The 19732-nt window shown below is 44.0% G+C and overlaps 1 protein-coding gene across 2 annotated transcripts; it reads left to right on the forward strand.

Moving 5' to 3' along the window:
- The first annotated feature begins 2903 nt into the window (after positions 1 to 2903).
- LOC308283449 (vascular endothelial zinc finger 1-like) lies at positions 2904 to 19497 on the forward strand. 2 transcript variants are annotated; one of them, XM_080723883.1, is made up of 7 exons: positions 2904 to 4040; positions 6755 to 6881; positions 9919 to 10421; positions 13505 to 13755; positions 14647 to 14710; positions 15231 to 15402; positions 17701 to 19497. In XM_080723883.1, the coding sequence occupies exons 1-7, from the start codon at positions 4008 to 4010 to the stop codon at positions 18027 to 18029; spliced, it is 1479 nt and encodes a 492-aa protein (XP_080580009.1). In that variant the 5' UTR covers positions 2904 to 4007; the 3' UTR covers positions 18030 to 19497. The 2 variants fall into 2 exon arrangements, with proteins under 2 accessions (XP_080580009.1, XP_080580010.1); XM_080723884.1 differs by having other exon boundaries at positions 9919 to 10382.
- The last annotated feature ends 235 nt before the right edge of the window (positions 19498 to 19732 follow it).

Consider the following 19732-nt stretch of genomic DNA (forward strand, 5'->3'; position numbering starts at 1 on the left):
AACCCTTTCCAATGTCAACAATCTGATGCTTTTTGTTGTTTTTATTTGCTATACCTTGTTTTTGTTTTTATTCACATTATGCTTATACCTTTCTTTCACTGTAAGTTGACTTTATTACAAAGGATATGAGTATATGTTCCTAGCTCTTAAGATCCGAGCCACTATCTACAAAGCTCTTAAATTTTACTTTACGAAGATTAATAATGATATATATATATATATATTAGTATAGTTGGGTGTTATAGGTTGAACTTGTTGCACTGTTGACTATACATCGTTAAATGATATTTTATGATGTAGATGTTTTGTTTTCCAACTGTGGTAGGAGTGATAGAAGAGATGTTTTTTTTTTTTTTGCTATTTATATTCCAACCAAGTATGTTGTATAGGGCACAATTCTTACCTCATATGAAGGACAGCAGCTGAGTATTAGTTTGTGGTTTTGTATCATTCGTGATCATTTGACTTGTGTTTTCTTTCTTTTCATCACTGTCTGACCGTGAGTATATACTGTATGAGTGTAGGTGCTATGTGCGCCGTGCTGCTGATTGATTTTTAGATTAAGTTCTGTACAGTAGTGGTTCTCAAAATGATTTTTACTTTCATTAGGCCCTAACTCTGAGAGTGTACAAATGGATCCATTTAGACAAACTCTCCTTGGGTCGATTTGGTTCCTAACTATCTGTGATTTAGCAGAGGACCCCCTAAAGCACTGGTTCCCAAACACTGGGTCGGGACCCATTTGTGGGTCGCGGATATTTTCATGTGTACCTTATTTATAGTTTTTTTTTTTTTTTTCGTTTCCTTTATTTGGTTTTTAATTATTATTTCAAAACATTTTCAAAAAACATTCCCCAAAAAGCGAAGATTTCCATGATAGTAATAACATCAATACAATAAATAAAATAAACTCCATTAGTTAGAAAACAAATGTTTAAGAAGTAGTAAAAAAGCCGATCTACAAGCTCACAATGCGGCGCAAAGCGACTTGTGGATCTGCTGTTTTCACTAGTTTGGGGTCTGGGCAAATGTCTAATTTCTCTTTTGGGTCTTGAGCTAAAAGGTTTGGTAACCACTGCCCTAAAGGACCTCTGGGGGTCCCCGGACCCTACTTTGAGAACCACTGCGGTACATAATTCTGTGATAAGCCGAATTATGAATATTAGCCTCTTCCATTTGTTTTTGGTGAACTCTTGCTGAAAATGTACTGTAAAATGTTCTACATCCCAACACCAAGAATATAGTTAAAAGCCACACACACACACACACACACATATCATCTAAAAGATGGTATATCTTGCCATATCTTCAAATGATTGTATTGAAATATTCAGGCCATCACTTCCCATGCAGTCCCCTCAGTGTTGCGTTCACCTGACAGGAGGTACACAATAAAGGTGTTGGAACCAAATTGTGAATAATGCTTCCTTTCTACAGTCTGTGGATGTGAATGTGTGGGAGTAGTTCACCCCCAAAATGCCTTTTTTTCCCTATTGACTACTCATGCTGAGTTCAATAATATTTTTTTTGTATTTGTTGCATTCCTAAGACCCCCATTGATTCCGGATGGGGACCCGAATGCATTTGGGTCCCCATCCGGAATCAATGGGGGTACATTTATGATAATCAAATTTCTTTCTTAGGAATGCAACAAAAATGAAAAATATATTATTGAACTCAAGTCAGAAAAACAGTCAATTTGTGGGTGAACTACTCCTTTAAGTGAAAACATCCAAATTGGAGCACAGTCTCACAATTGTAATAGCTTTTATGTTTTGATTAAGCTGATAAGGTCTTGTCCTAATAGCTTACTAGAGCATTTCTTTCTTGACACACATGACAGCTAGGCGTTACTTTTGTTCTAATATATTGGATTTTTATTTTTTCCACTTTATTACGGTCATTCGGTTTAATCACATAAGTATACCAGTGTTGAAGCAGGTAGTAACAGACAGGTAGATATACTGGAGTGGAGGTCAAGTAACCCTCGAATCACAACTTTAGAACACTGGTTCTCCTCTCATGGACCACCAGGGGTCCTCGAGGGGTTACGATCCCCAGGAGGTTAACCACTTAAACCCTAGTTCATATTTTATAGTTCACAACAATTAAACCGATCCACAAGTCATTTGTAGATCTGCTATTTATAGAAGGAGGGGGGGGGGGGGGTATTTGATTGTGAAACATTTGGAATCATTTTGAAATATTTTAACAACACAACACTTCTCTTATGGGGGGGTCCCTGGCTGGTGGTCGTACAACATCTGTCCCAGTCTTCCAGATGTGGGTCTGCTGCAATTTGGGAGTCCCTGGGGGGTCCTCCTCCTACTGCACATGAAAACATATGAGAAGTGAGAATCACTGCATTATAAAATGTGGATTCCGGGGACTCTGGGTTCCTTTAGGAGGGTGTAACTCTAAATTTACCCATTTGGTTCCATTTGTAGGCCTACACTGTCAGGGATATTTTGAAATTTGAAAGTTTGAGAAACACTGGACTATAAATACATTTGTGAATGTAAAGGGAGGGGTTGGGGGGGTCCACTAATGTCGTCATTGCAGCCATATCCAGCTGTTGCACTTGCGCGCATCTTTACCTTTAAGATCGAACGGGACATTGTTGCTTTGTTTTAAACCGACACACACTCACACACACCACCATCTTAGATTGTGGATCATCGCCTGATTATGACGGCGGTTCCGCGCGGTGCGTCGGCTTCGTAAAGCGGGGCCAGCGGGCACGACCGACCGGGGGACCACCGACCGACCGACCGACCGACCGGGGACTTAAAGATTATTTGTCGGCCTATACAGGAGCGGAGCGGGTCGACCGGCGGGGCGGGGGCGAAGGAAGGGGGGGACGGGACGGCACGATCCGAGGAGGCGGAGGAGGAGGCAGAGGAGGACGGGGGTCCATACCATACATACACAAAAACACTTTCCCTTTAAACTAAGGGGGACAGCGGCGGGGGATCACACACACACACACACACACACACACTCAGAGAGAGGGGGGAGAGGAGGAGAAGAGATACGAAAAAAAAGAAAGGGAAGAAAGACAGTGAGGGTGGGAGGGAGAGAGAGAGAGAGGGAGAGGGGAGAGATCGAGGGAGAGAATCTGAAAAAAAGAGAAAGATGTCATCCTCTGGATTGAAACGCCGAGGCGGAGCCACGGATCGCGGCCGACGAGGAGCGCTCTAGTCCGGGTACGCGGTTCACGCAACACCGAGGCTTTTGTGGGGGATCCGGCGTTTTTTTTTCTCTCTCCCCCCCGGCCTTTCTGGAGCTGCTTATCATCGAACAAAAATAAATGACTCCTTTCCCCCACGCAATGATCAGCAACAGCTGCCGACTATATGATTATTATTACGTTGTTATGACTACATGTTATTATTCATGTGTTTCTGTGTGATATAGCCTTATGGTTTAGTTTTTTTGTTGCATGCACTTTTGCACCGAATCTTGTTACAATAGATAACATAGATGCAAAACATAAGCAACTCTATATTCAAATGCACCATTAAGAAACAAAAGCATGGCACTACTACCAACCATTTTGTCGCGTTTACAAAGCATATCGTCAGTGCCTGTAGACTGCCAACAGATTATTATGATTATGATTATTATTATATGAAATCAAAACTCTTAATATAACAAGGCTGATCACAGATACAACGTCTTAACACAGTGCTAGGGTTGTCAGTACCTACCGAACATCGCTACTACTGGACAACAATAATCACCAGCCTCCACTGACTTTAAACAGGCGCAGAACAACAACTATTGACACTGAAACAGTGTGACAACACGTACGGGCCTCAGATTGTGTTTTCATAGCAGAGCAGATTGGCACCGCTGGGTTGTGCCCCCTCCCTCCCTCCCTGCCTCCCTCCCTGCCTGCCTGCCTGGCTCCCATCCTCGCCCCCTCCCTCCCTTCCAGACCCCTGATCACTGCTCCCAGGCTGATCTAAGCTGAGTGGCTCCCCACTCCAACCAACCTGGCCACCATGGATACCTCCTGGAGCAACTTTCTATTTCAGGTGAGTCTGATGTGTGATCAAACCTGCACGTTTGACTGCATGTGACTGTCTAGGCCAGGGGTTCTCAACCTTTTCTGGCCGTGACCCCCAAAATAATCATATTTGAACTGGAGACCCCCACCCTGACAAGCACATGGAACTTTAGGAGTTGGCATTACATTTAGTTTGACTGGATCACGTCCATTGTGAAAATAGCAGATCTACATGCTCAGCATGTAGATCAGCTATTTTCTGCCTCTAATTGGCATTTTGACCAATGTTTTACCAGAGCTACTACAAAGGTCTTTAAAGTCCTTAAATTGTCACTTTAGTAATGTGCAGATACCCTACATACACTTACCTGTATACTGTATGTTGGTCTGTTTACTGTTGAGTGAGAAAACAATGTTAATTAACATTTAGCTAAAATCTGGGGACTCCCCAAAATAATTTGGGGACCCCCTCTGGGGGTGACCCACATGTTGAGAACCACTGGTCTAGGCCAGGGGTCTTCAACAGGGGGTCCTCCAAATCCTTGTGTGATAGAAACTTTTGTTCCCCCCTTTGTTATATGAACCACTTGAACCCTAGTGTCCATATTCTGAGAACTTTAGCCAACAATAGCAGATCTACAAGCTCACAACGCCTCTTTGGCAAAGGTTTGGTGTAGAGGGGGGGGAAAGAGCAGACCAAGTACAGAGTGAAAGTGGTGAATCCAAAATACACTGATGATTGTGCTGTCAAACAATGAAACTATATGGAATCTATGACAAGGTTGTGGGGGTCCCTGCTTCATCATCTCTCTCTCAACTAAACTAACGGGTCCTTGGCCTGAAAAAGATTGAAGACCCCTGGTCTAGGCTGTCATGATGTGGTGTGTGTGTGTGTGTGTGTGTGTGTGTGTGTGTGTGTGTGTGTGTGTGTGTGTGTGTGTGTGTGTGTGTGTGTGTGTGTGTATGTGTGTGTGTGTGTGTGTGTGTGTGTGTGTGTGTGTGTGTGTGTGTGTGCGTGCGTGCGTGCGTGCGTGCGTGCGTGCGTGCGTGCGTGCGTGCGTGCGTGTAGGGTAGGGTAGGGGGGAGGTCAGAGTTCAGTGAGTGGGGTCAGGGCATCAGTGTTGGGCCTTCTTATCCAAAGTGTATGAATCGGTACAAAGGGACCCCAAAGCAAACAAGCCTAACAGCATTCTTGTGGTTTTCAATCCTTTTAGTTGACCTTGTATCAGTGAACTGTATACTGTATGTCCTGTCCCTTTTCCTATGCGAGCTTCTAATAAAGTATTCAATCAATCAAACAAACAATCAATCAATCAATCCAGTTGTCTGCACACCAATGAGTCTTCCTCATCAACCTTTTTAATTTCAAGGACATCCAATTCAATGCATTATGCATTTATAGGCCACACATTGAATGCAATCGATCTGATTCTAATTTTCTGTCTGATATAGGGTTTGCCATTCCTGAATTCCTGAAGATTAACTGTCAATCAATCACCCGTGCAGGGGGTCCCTGGACCCCACATTGAGAACCACTGGTTTACACTGTAAAATCCTGAATGTTAATTTCGCATTATGGGATGGAGCCGTTTATTGGTTATTGGTTTCATTTGTACTCTGAGTTACAGTCAGAAGATGTTAGTGTTGGCCTACTTATGCTGATAAGGTCACTCTGGAAAACTATAGTTCCTGTTTGAATATTAGGAAACAGACCATGTTCAATTCAAGTGCAATTCAAAAATTAGACGTTTGCTCCCAAACTAGTGAAAATAGCCAATCTACAAGCTCACAACACGTCACTTCACGCCGTGTTATCAAGGTGATGATTCCTTTGATCACAATCTTCTTGAAACAGAATGTCCAAGGCTTCACATCCCATGGTCCTCCTGGTAATTCCTTGCTGGGCTGCCATAGTTGAGTGGGCAGAGAGGGTGCCAGGCAGGTTCCATGCCCAGCCCCATGCAGCTACTGTATGAGTGTATGTGTTGAGGTGTCCATGAGCAAGACACCTCTAAACTGCTCCCTCTGAACGGTCATCAGCTGGGTGATGATGCTGAAAACTGAATATAAATGTTAAGAGGGAATTCAGTTCCCAGAGGATTCCTCGCAACTTGAGTCAGGGCAACCACACTTGCAAATTTCCAGAACTGCACCTTTCTAACCGGAACCAGAGGAATCCACCTTTTGACCCTTTGTTTGAGTTGACTCTGGGTTGAACGTGATCTGTGGCGCTGCCTCTGGTGTTGTAATTGTGGACATCCATGACGTTTTCAAAGTATTTTGTAAGGTACATGGGTATCTTAGTGGTGTAGTGTATCTTGTACACCAGGTCCATTGCAAGATGCTGTACTCTGTCATCTACTCTGAGCAACCCCACGCTTGAGTACGCTTGACTGATGAGTAGTGGTGAGGTGAGCCTGAGTTAAATGGAATCGGACTGAGGGAATCGTTGAGGAACTGGATCGTTAAAAAAACCCTAAAGGTTCCCAATACTACTCACGTGAGTAGTATTGGGAACCTTTGCTATCCGTGACACAACTCATTCTATAGGGTTTAAGAGATTAACACTGGTACGGTAAATTAATCACGTAGGCCTACACACAATCTGCATATTCAAATATCCAAAATGTATCGTCCATTGGTGACTTGGGAATGAATGGAATGGACACCTTTAAAAATGTCCTGCTCAAGTAATCATTGTGAATGTCATTAATGAAGCATTGTTTTCCTGTGTTGTCTCAGACCCCGTCCACACAGAGCCAGCCTGAAGCAGAGCTGCTGCCAGAGCTGACCGGCTCCTCCCAGAGTCCCCAGGAAGAGCACCCCTCCACCGTGGACACAGCTGCCCTCAATGAAGAGCCTTTACCTGGTGAGCAAGGGGGGGGGGGGGGGTCTGGAATCTCTCTGGAATCTCATTTTGTACCAAAAAATCATCAACCCAGTATCGTAATCGAATCGTGGGCTGAATGACTCGTTCCAAACCTATTAGCCTGTCAACTTGAGTATCTGCTGACACCAAATGCTGTTCTGATACCAATGTTAACAACACAGCTTCTCATTGGCTTCATTGGCTTGCATTCCGTCAGAGATAATTCTAAGATTTAGGACAAACCTCATCATGATGCCCACTAGTATTGGTTATCTGCACTCCAAGTACTGATGGATGTTCATGAGTGGGGATGTGAGAATCTGTCTTGCGTCTGAGGTTTTATCTTGGTGATATTGATGGAGGAATTTGCATACAGTTCAAAGTGACTAGAACGTTTACCACTTTCAACCTGGCCTCTCTGTTTTGGCCAAGTCTAACAAAAACGTTAATGTAATTTCTTTTTTTATTTCATCGAAAATAGTCGATCTGCAAGCACACCATGCATCACGATGCGACAAGTTGTGAGCTTGTAGATCAGGTATCCCACAACCTTAATTAGAATCGCCCCGTGTGTTTGTGTGTTTGTGTGTGTTTCCATCTGTAACTCCACGTTCAGCAGTTGTTCAATTGTCTAAAAAACATAATACAAAAATCAATAATGCATGTACCTTGCCCAACATCAACTTTATCACCTTCAAATGTGTCTCTACTTCTCATAATCCCCAAATGTTTAAAATATTTCCCCAAATTTTGGCCTGTAGGCGGCTTTGTCCTGTGATGCGATTTACATCACAAATGGGCGTCAACAAGCGTCTGTCTGCTTCACACCAAGGGGCTGTAGGCTAGTTAGTTAAATTGGAAAGATGAATGAATGGTGAAATAATGAATGATGGAATAATGGCTTGTCAACATAAATTAAACAAAAAATGTCTTTAGCTTCAAGTTCAAACAACCAAACAGAATTGATCAAATGTATTTAGGTTCCAATGTGCGCTTGGCTGTGCCAATACAGTATATACTAAGCAGCAGCATTGGCTGAGGTGAGGTCATAAGGGCAGTTTGATGAGCCTATTTTTAAGCACTTTTGTTCCTCTTTCTTTGCATATCAAAGCTAGAAGTCCCCCCAACAGAGCACTCTGAAGACTGCTGTTTCTTTTTCAGGGTGCATCAATGGCCTTGCGTGCTTCCCTGCTTAGCAGCCTGTAATCTGCATGTGTTTTTCACGGCCGAGAGAGAAAAGAGGGCAGGGCGCACAACGGGGGATGGGGGATGTAACACCACATGACAACACACCCAACATGCCGCACCACCAATACACATACAGTAGGACAGCTGAGGCTGAGCCACAGAGATGTCCTGTGGACCCGTAGGCCCAGATTTTATTTAAGCCATTCTTTCTCATCACCATGCTTAACCTAGCCTCACGTAGCCAGGCTTACTCATCTCAGAAAAGCCTGGTGACAATATCAGGCAGAGACCGCTCAACTTCCGCCGTGAGAATTTCACCGGAAGACTGCAACTAATGACGTAATGTCCGTTTAAACACAGCACTTCCGCCACTTCCGCTAGAATCAACCGGAAGTTATATTGTGGCCAGGGTGTGCTTAACCACAAGTGACACAGCCTTGGTTCCAACTTCCGGGCCACCAGTGGGTAAACACTAGCCTAGCTGAGCTAGACACCCCAGCCATGTTAAAACAAGGTAGGGATAGATACTGCAGTTAGTTAGCTAGATGCATTAGTATCTAGGCTGGCCCCAGGCTAGGTAAACACATGGTTTGCTACAGTCTTCCCACAATCCACTCATTATTCCTCTCTCTCTCTCTCTCTCTCTCTCTCTCTCTCTCTCTCTCTCTCTCTCTCTCTCTCTCTCTCTCTCTCGCTCTCTCTCTCTCTCTAAATTGCCGCTAATTTCGCGCACGGCCCGCCCTTTGCATTGTGTCGAAAATTCGGCGATAGCGTCGTAGCTTTGTGGAGCTCATGACACATTTCGTGACACATTGTGTTGTGAGCGTGTAGATTTTCTATTTTCCCTCGAGTTTTCGCCTGTAATGACATGTCTAGTTAGACGCCTCTGGAAACGGCTCTGGATAAGAGCGTCAGGCTACATTTTAAATCATAGAGTTATATAAAAACTAGAGGACGGACCGCCCCGCCCCCCAGCAATTCACTTCGATGAAAGTTGCTCAGTGGCGTTTGTTTATGAAGCACCCAGGAAAGACTGCCGGAAGTGCCCCAAATAAGGAGTTGGCCTCAATATTGAGGCCATTAACTCTTAGCCAATAGCTGGCGTTTCAGATTATAGAAGCACGTGCAGTAGCTACGGCCGCTTCACTGCTCCACCGCAGTGGTTTTCAAACTTGAAACTTGATGTTTGCCCGGGACTAGGGATGGGACAATATGAAAATGTCATATCACGATTATTGTGACAAAAGAAATCGCAAAAAGACATTTGATAGAGAGTGAAAAAAGACTGTGTCAAGTACGTATATTATAAGTACCTTTTACCAATTATGGAAGGTTTAAGTTATACCGGATATGCAGCTTGGCAAATAAAAGGTGAATTGATGCCAGTGCATGACGGAGGACGATATCACGATATATTAAATCTCCACGATACGATTATCGTGCGTGTTTTTTATCACGATAAACGATAATATCGCTTATCGTCCCATCCCTACCCGGGACCCAAACCAGTGAAAACAGCAGACCTACAAGTTCACAACGTGTCGATTTGCACTGCGTTACAAGCTTATAGATCTGCTATTTTCACTACTTCATAAAAAACTAATCTTCTAATTTATGGAATTTCTTTGTTTTTATTTATTATCTATTCATGAAATTGCTTACACAATACCTTGAGAAATGAAATAACAATTAATAAAGAGGTATTCATTCACTCACAACCCATGAAAATTGGTCCGCGACCCACAAATGGGTCCCGCCGACCCACTCACTGTTGGGGAAACAGGGCTCTACCGTGGTTCTGAGGCGGGGGCTCGATTTTGAATCCACCTTTCGTTCTCTTTCTTTCCAGTGAAGCCAGTCGTCGTCGCCAAACCGGGCCGACCGGCCCACATCTGCGCCACGTGCAACAAGCAGTTCAAGAACAGCTACAACTTGCGGCGCCACCAGTCCGTGCACACGGGCATCAAGATGAAGAGCCACGCCGCCCGCGAGAGGGAGGACGGAGGGGGGAAGGGGGGCGGAGGAGGAGGAGGGCGGCTGGAGCGGCAGACGGTGCCTCTCTCCCTCCTCCACCTCTCGCTGCCCCCTCCTCCTCTTCCGCAGGCCCCCCCTCCCCCGGAGCCACCCCCACCCGCCGTCGTCGTCACAGAGCACCTCCCCCAGGCCGCGCCGCAGCAGCAGCAGCAGCACGCCAACCAGGGGAGCCAGCCCATCGCTGTGTCCGTCGCCCCGGCCACTGTCACCATGACCATGGCCGCGCCGCCACCCCAGCCCATGCAGGCTGCCGTCGTCGTCGTGGGGTCGATGGAACAGGTGGGCTCTTTGTGGAGTTCTGTTTCGCTACAATTAACGGTAAATGTTAAATGGTGCATTTATGTAGCGCTTTATTGGTATATTTGGTAGATTGTGCATTACATTCACCCACGCATACACCGATAGCGGAGGAAACCATGCAAGGCACCAACCTGCTCATCAGGAGCAATTAGGGGTTCAGAGTTCAGACTTCAGAGTCTTGCTCAAGGACACTTTGACACTAACTCTGGTGGAGCTCGGGATTGAACCGGGAACCTTGCGGTTCTCCATCTGGCAGATCCACCGGCCACTCTACCCCTGAGCCACTGCCACCCCATAATCAAATTAATCGATTTAATTGAAAATTTAAGATGAAATATTGAAAATCAATCCCATTTCAGACATGTGGTGATTAGGCGAAATTCTTCAAAAAACATAATGCATGAGTCATTAGTCAGAAAAATGTTCATTGTGTTTGTTTTCCCCAGCCATTTTAGTGAAAGTATCTTCCAACTTTGTTAAGCTCTGCCAAAGATTTCAGAGATCTTATCCCAATAGCACACTAAAAAACAGGGCTATCAGTATGAGAAAAGGTCCCTAAACTGAATCTCATTGAGAATATTGGTTTAGATTAAAATAAAATAAAATGGATTCCATATTATATCCGTTTATAAACTGAAGGTAAACCTTTGGAAGATAGCCTTGGTGCGAGCGCACGTGGTGGCTCATGCAGTCTTTTCTCTTGAAGCGCTGCTGGCAGATGGCGGTTCAGGTGGTACTTCTTACGAACCTGGTTGGAGTTGGGGTCTTTCTTCACATCTTTCTTATCCTGCAGAACCCGAATCCCAACTCCAACTCCAACCAGGTTCGTAAGAACCATGCGTGTGAGGCGTGCGGCAAGGCCTTCAAGGACGTGTACCACCTGAACCGCCACCGCCTGTCCCACTCGGACGAGAGGCCCTACTTCTGCCCCATCTGCCAGCAGCGCTTCAAGAGGAAAGACCGCATGAGCTACCACGTGCGCTCGCACCAAGGCTATCATCCAAAGGTTTACCTTCAGTTTATAAACGGATATAACATGGAATCAGTGTTGTTTTTGACAGCAAATTTTGATTTAGTTTTAGTCATAGTCTTTTGAATAAAATGTCATTTAGTTTTAGTCTAATTTTAGTCGTCTAAATATCATAAGATTTTAGGCGACTAAATCTACAGTTGATTTAGTCAACTGAAATGTATTTTGGCGGGCCTTGATGGCATTTAACTGATGCCACTGATTTTACACTTGGTTGACACGTTGTGAGCTTGTAGATCTGCTATTTTCAACACACAACACCTGAGAGCAAACAAACATAAAATAACTCTCCACTAGTCCCTCCCTAACGTTTTAGTCTAGTTTTTACTTTGTTGACGAAATTGCCAATATATTTAGTTTTAGTCATCACAGCTTAGTTTTTATTTTGTTTTATTTCGTTTTCGTCAGTGAAATAAACGCAGTCGCCACACATTTTTCATCATAGTTTTAGTCGATGAAATCAACACTGCATGGAATTCATTTTATTTAAGTTTTAATCTAAACCCATATTCTCAATGAGGTTCAGTTTTAGGGACCTTTTCTCATACTGATAGCCCTGTTTTTAGTGTGGTATTGGGATAAGATCTCTGAAATTGTTGGCAGAGCTTAACAAAGTCAGTTCACTTCCTGAATTGTTATCTTCAGGGATCATCACCATGTTAGTTTGTGGTGGACATGTTTGTGAAAATATAATTTTTGTCACGGACATGCAAAATGAGAAGACAATAATATTACCAGAAACACAAAGAGATAGCCATGAAGCATGACCATAACAGGTCTGTAACACTGAGAGTGTACATTTGTACACTCTCAGTGTTATGGGGGTCCTTGCAAATATAACATTTGAGAACCACTAGTACTAGTTGGACTCTTAATATGCCATAAGTGTCATAAGTAAATAAGTGTCATATATATTCTGAAGAAAACCTGAAGCCTTTCAGTAGACATTCAGTAATTGTGTCTTATGATGAAAATAAGAATATTATAATGGTGTGTAAAAAAGAACATTACCACAGACAAAACCTAGTCTTGCCACCAGTAGCACTTTCGAGGCCGGACGTGACCGGACGCCGTGTGGCCAATATACGTATTTCCCACATGCCACGCACAAGGACGGCACGGAACAGTGCTTGCGCTTTGCATGCTAGAATGCGTCCCCATAGATTTCAGTGACGGCGCGCCATATAACCTATCTAATGACATGGCTATTTGCATAACACGTTTACCAGGTTTACCAGTGAGTGGGGTGCAGTCACAAGCCCAGGCTACTCTATATGTATACTTACTTTAACACCTAAAGTTTCCAGCGTGACTGCATGTAAATGTGTGTGATCCTCATGCATGGCTCCATTACTGTGGTATGTAGGCTACTGTTTGAGATTTGTTCAAAGCAAACTTTGTTTCTCTACTGTAGCGCTGTATTTTCTAATTGAACTAGAAAGTAAAATCCTAAGTAACAATGATATAATTAAGACTAGAAAACATTGTTTGTACCATTAGATCTGCGGACATCCGTTCTTTCTAAATAGCCTCTAGAGTGTAGAGAGTGACGTCAATAAATACCCCTCCGCCCTGAAAAGAAAATCCCAAAGCACCACTGCTTGCCACGGTCACGTTTCGTATATGGACTTATTGATGACCCCTGGCATCTTGCTATACCACTGACATGTGGAACGTCCTAGCGCAAGCCCTAAACCTCCCTAACCTCCTTCAAAATCGGTATGAAAAGTCACCTACAGACTGCTACTCGAAACTTGTAATAGTTTAAGCCCATACTTGCCTCCCCTTTTCCACTGTAAATATATCCCTTTTCTTTTCGTTTTCTTTTCCTTTTTTCCTTATTTTTTAATGCTTTTTCCCTTTTTGTTATTGATGTTATACTATGCAAAGTACTGTGTTCTATCCGTCTGACTTTCAATGCTATATGAGATACATGAAGTGGTTCCTACGTAAATAAGCAGAAAAGCATACTAGGATCTCCTTTTCTTAGACCTTGATTTGTACTGTAATGAAACTGTACCTTTTTCCTATGCAACCTCCTAATAAATCCTTCAATCTTTCTCTCCTGCAGAACCCCAATCCCAACCCCAACTCCAACCAGGTTCGTAAGAACCACGCGTGTGAGGCGTGCGGCAAGGCCTTCAGGGACGTGTACCACCTGAACCGCCACCGCCTGTCCCACTCGGACGAGAAGCCCTACTTCTGCCCCATCTGCCAGCAGCGCTTCAAGAGGAAAGACCGCATGAGCTACCACGTGCGCTCGCACCAAGGCAGCGTGGAGAAGCCTTACATCTGCCCTCACTGCGCCAAAGCCTTCTCGCGGTGCGTGGGTTCTCCAGCATAGGGCATTAACGACTTGTGATTTTTGCAAGTCGACTCGACTCAGTTAAAAGTTGAGTTGAAGTCGACTTTATCGTTTGATGACGTCATCACATCACACACGTCCCCCCAATTATTTTGGGGGGTCCCCAGATGATTAACTTAACGTGAAACATTACTTTCTGACTCAACTGTAAACAAACCAACATAAAGTTTAAGTGTATAGAGGGTCTCTTCACATTTTATAAGTGCCAATTTAAGGACTTTTTAATACCTCTAAAATGATAAATTAAACATTGACCAAATTGTCAAATATATATAGAGGCAGAAATTGTTAAAATAGCCGATCTACATGCTCACAACGCCTCGCAACGCGAGGCGTGGTGAGCATGTAGATCTGCTATTTTCACAATAGAAAGTCTTTTTTTTCTTTTTTTACTTCGACTTTTTACTTTCTCTGGTGGGAGTCGACTTGTGTAATGAAGTCGACTGAGTCGACTAGTCGACTTTTTCGCTAATGCCCTACTCCAGCACTTTGCCCACAGTAAATTACTCTAACCATTATTTTATGCTTCAGCTATTAAAACATAGAGCAGATATACAAGTTCAGTGCCGCACTGCGAGCTTGTAGATCCTCTATTTTTGAAAAATCATGAACATTTGTCTTTGAAGTCTTTGAATATTTTTGACCCGATTCTAAAACTATGGCACCACCTCTTTAAGGCCCAAACTCACACTAACGTGGGGATCATATTTGGAAAAATGAATGACTCATTCATAAAGCTAGAAAGGAATGTCTTTTTGGGTCACTCTAATCTCCAGAGTCTCCTTTCACATATTGTTTTGTACTTCTTACAGACTCTTTTCTTAATGTATGTCTGGTGTTTATTTCAGACCTGACCATCTCAACAGTCATGTTAGACAGGTGCATTCGACAGAGAGACCCTTCAAATGCACGGTAACGACCCCCTTCTACCTAACCAGATTTTTGCTTTGCATCGACTCACTAGGGATGGGACGATATGAAAATGTCATGTCACGATTATTGTGACCAAAAAAATATGCGATTTACGATATTATCGCAATAATTAAAATGTCCCCAACATCCATTATCTTGGGGCGGAACATTTGCCAAAAAATAGCAGCTTGTAGATCTGCTATTTTTTGGCAAATGTTCCGCCCCAAGATAATGGATGTTGGGGACATTTTAATTATTGCGATAATATCGTAAAGATATTTGGTAGAGAGTGAGAAAAAAAATAATGTTTTACCAATTATAGAGGGTACAGTGGTACCGGATATGAAGCTCGGCAAATAAAAGGTGAATTGATCCCAGTGCATCCCAGACGATTTCACTATAATTGAAATCTCCACGATACGATTATCGTGAGTGTTTTTTTTTATTGCGATACATGATAATTATCGTCCCATCCCTACGACACACATACAGTTTGTTTACATGCCGATGTCTTTCGTAGACCTGCACGTCTGCGTTCGCCACGAGGGACCGCCTCCGCGCCCACCTGATCCGCCACGAGGAGAAGGTGCCGTGTCACATCTGTGGGAAGCTGCTGTCTGCCGCTTACATCACCGATCACATGAGGGTCCACAACCAATCACAGCATCACGCCTGCCACCTCTGTAACCGCAGTAAGTTTGACAGACAGGAAAGAGAGCGAGGCTTGTGCATAAAGGAAAAAATATTTGCAAAAAAAAAGGAGAAAAAAAAAGCATTTGTTTATATTCTTTCAATGAAATTTCGGGGGAATGTTTAAAGCAAACTTTTGTAAATCTTTGCTTCTGGGGGGGGGGGGGGGGGTGGAACAAAATATTTTGAGATGGGGTCAGCGGTCAAATACACATACTTCTAGGGGTTGTTGAAATTAAAAAGTTTGAGCACCATTGATCATAGAAACATAATTTTTTCAGAAAACTGTGTATTTTTCAGGCCTAAACGGGTAAACGGGCAGTCGACGTGTCAGTAGGGCTGTCACGATATGACATTTTACATGACGATTAATTGTCATCTATCTATAAATGCGACAAATCTCTGTCTGTCTGTCTGTTTGTTTGTTTGTAATCCACGTATCTCGAGAACCGTTCATCCCACCGGCTTCAGATTCGGCACGCACGTTCCCCGCCGCCGCGCGGAGTGCAGTGCCGGGCCTCGACCCGACCCGACTCGCGGTTTTCCGAAACCGGCGCGAAACGTTCGGAATCTCCTTATGCGGAGCTGATTGTTGACATCAGGCTGTTCCGGAGGAAATCGGCGCAAGCGCTGAGTCATTGTGACATCACTTCATAAAAGGCTCTGACATCACGTACGCCACATGAGTCAACACAAAATCTCTGTGAATGTGTATGTATGTATGTAATCCGTGTATCTCGAGAACCCTTCTTCCCACCGGCACGCGCGTTCTCCAGATATGGGCATAAAGTCTGACATCAGAGTTTTCCGCAACCGGTACTGTGTGTGCAGAGATCTTCATATATGGGCATAAGTGGGGTTTGCATTAAAGGGTGGGGCATTCATTCCCTATTTCAAATTCGGCACGTGCGTTCCCCACCGCAGCAGGTAGTGCAGTGCTCGGCCTCGACCCGACCCGATACACGATTTTCTGGAACCAGCACGAAAGGTTCGGATTCTGATGTCTGACATCAGGATTTTCCGGAACTGGCACTGTGTCTGCATAGATCTCCATATATGGGCATAAAATGGATGCAGACAGACAAATACAGATATCTCCATATATGGGCATAAATGGACACAGGCAAACAGATGGTCAAAGATCTCCATATATGGGCATAAAGTGGATGCAGACAGACAGATACAGATATCTCCATATATGGGCATAAATGGACACAGGCAAACAGATGGTCAAAACGGGTCCTATGACAACAGGTATAATGGGGTTTGCATTAAGTTTGTCTCCTCCTCCATCTGTTTGTCTGTGTCCCTTTATTCCCATTATGGAGATCTCTGTATCTGTCTGTGCCTCCGACTGTGTTGCAGACACAGTGCCGGTTCCCCCTTTAATGCAAACCCCATTATACCTGTTGTCATAGGACCCGTTTTGACCATCTGTTTGAAAAAGCGACAGAAATCTCATATATGGGCATAAAATGGACGCAGATAAACAGATATCTCCATATATGGCATATATGGGCATACAATGGATGCAGAATCACAAAGATCTCCATATACGGGCATAAAAGGGACAGAGACAGACAGATACAGAGATCTCCATATATGGGCATAAAATGGACGCAGATAGACAGATATCTCCATATATGGGCATATATGGGCATAAAATGGACCCAGAACTATAACTGCAGTGATCTCCATATATGGACATAAAATGGACACCGACAGACAGACAGATACAGATATCTCCATATATGGGCATAAATGGACACAGGCAGACAAATGGTCAAAATGGGTCCTATGAAAACAGGTATAATGGGGTTTGCATTAAAGGGCGGGGCATTCATTCCCTATTTACATTGTTCCGAGTTGGCCAGGTCGCCGACTAGACGCTGGGCCGCCCGAAAGCTTCTAGTTCAAATAATTGGTGATTAACGATTTAATTGGGTTTTTGTCGTTGATAATTACATTTCTGTTTGGCTTTTAGGCTTTGAAGTTGCACATGGCAGATATGATACATAACCTAAACACACAAATAAATGACTGACATATTTGACGACTTACTACTTAAAAAATAACATTGATAGTGGAAATAGCCGATCTACAAGCTCACAACTTTGTAGATCTGCTATTTCCACTATTTCTGAAATTTTTCAACATTCATGATTATGACGATTATGACAAAATAATTGCGATAATGTCAAATAATCACGATTTATGTAATAATCTTGACAGCCCTACGTGTCAGCTTTCATACACGTTCTCAAATCCTCTCCCTTCTTCCCGCTCTTTGCCCGCTCCAGGTTTCACCACCCTCACCTACCTGCGGGTCCACGCCCAGAAGCACCACGGCCAGGAGTGGAAGGACAGCGGCGGCGCGCGGGGCGGCTTCGGCGGCACGGGGGCCGGAGGCGTGCTGCTCTGCCAGCTGTGCGGGGTGCAGTGCAAGACGGCCACCCAGCTGCAGGGGCACATGGGCACGCACGCCGGCCATCAGGCGGACGACCCCGGCCCCACCAGCGAGAGTCCCGCGGGGACCACCAGCGTGGCACCGGTCACCGTGTCGAGCGCTGGCACGGTTGGACTGCTGGTGACCGACTGTTCCAGCATCGCCCCGCAGCCCCACAGCTAGCACCCTGTGGGGTTGGGTGGGCGGCGAGCCAGCAGCCAGGACAGGTGTGCACGGACAGATGTGTGCACTGTGAAGTCCAGAGGGTTCATTTAAAGGTGCTGTAAGTTACATTTTGTTGGTTAAAGTAAGTGTTAGAAGAAAAGAATTTACCTACATCATCCCACAAGGAAAATTCAGTTTTCAGCTTAACCCAGCTGAACCCAGTGCTGCCCACAAGGAGCACGAGGGAAGGGGAGCAGTGATAGCTGCAGCGGGGAATCGTACCTGCGATCTCTGGAGTCCTAGGTATGGACACTAACCACTCAGCTATCACTGCTCATAAAGACATACGGTTGAATATGTGTGTATTTCGAAAGTAATCAATGCTATAGTGTTCAGTAAACAGGGGGTCTCTCTGTCTCTCCAGGGCTTTAGTAAAAAGAAAATACATTGTGTCAGGTTGGCACATTCAATTTGAGTCTCACAGAAAACTAAAACATTTGTCTTCTATTGTAAAAGAAAAAGGGGGGACAGTAATTAATTCAAATGTCTTAATCTATTCAAAAGCGAATATACTTGAACCTGTAATTTTTTACATTTTAGTAGATGCTATGCTACCCTGAGCAGCTCTCAGTACACTAAGCATGTAACGTATCGGTGCAGTGTCTTCAAAGGCATTAAACATGGGACCTGCCACCAGAAATTCTGATATAAATGAAAAAGGGAATATTTACTCATGACCCATAACAATTGGTACGCGACCCAAACATGGGCTCCACACACCCCGTGACAAAATGTGAAACTTTCTCTGTGGATTCAATCTGAATGAAATGTATTTTGTGTTTACTGAAGAGCTGGAGAGATGGAAAGACTACTCTTACTGAACAAACTATAGCAATGATTACTATCAGAAAGACTATCCACAAGTTTCCGCGGGAGTTTACTGGAGACTATCAGGACCAAACTTCCGGGTTTAACAGCAGACATACAAGCTCACGTCGCGTCGCAGATGCAACCCGTTGTGAGCTTGTAAATCGGCGGCGGAACCTCGGTGCAGACGTTTGCGCAATGCACTATGGGGCGTAGGAAACTCGTGGATAGAGTTTTTTTTATAAACCCCTTTTAGTTTCGAACCAAAAGAATATAACTTACTCTACCTTTAAACACTGAGAGGATTTTATAGTGTATATGTTTTGTACTGCCTGCATGGCGTCTTAGTTAATCAATTACTCCTCTGTTTTTATTTCCATCATTTCCACAAATAAATTCTTCATCAACTGCCAAAAAAGAAGTGGAACCAGACGACAAAAGTTCAGCCTGACTTTGGGACAGTGTCCCGTTTGAACCTTCACATCGCTCAATGAGCCCTGGCTGCCTCCATCAGCCATGTTAGACATGCTGACTTGCAGCGCTCGTTTGAAAGGATCCCTGGCTAATATGCCTTATATGCCTTAATACCTGTGGTTCTCAAACTTTGAAATTTGAAGGTCTCCCCTTAACTTTGACAGTGTACAAATGGAACCAAATGGACCCGTTAGGGTTCATTTGGTTCCATTTGTACACTGTCAAAGTTACAGACTTGTAAGGGTCAATTTATACCCCCATAAAGGAACCTAGAGAGCCCCTGAAATCCACTTTGAGAACCACTGCCTTGATACATTATAACTGCCCTCTATAACTTACATTTTAAATAAAAACACATTCGATATTTTATTTGTTTCAGA

The sequence above is a fragment of the Nannobrachium achirus genome (genome assembly GCF_963921795.1).
Source record: "Nannobrachium achirus genome assembly, chromosome: 4".
Taxonomy (NCBI): domain Eukaryota; kingdom Metazoa; phylum Chordata; class Actinopteri; order Myctophiformes; family Myctophidae; genus Nannobrachium; species Nannobrachium achirus.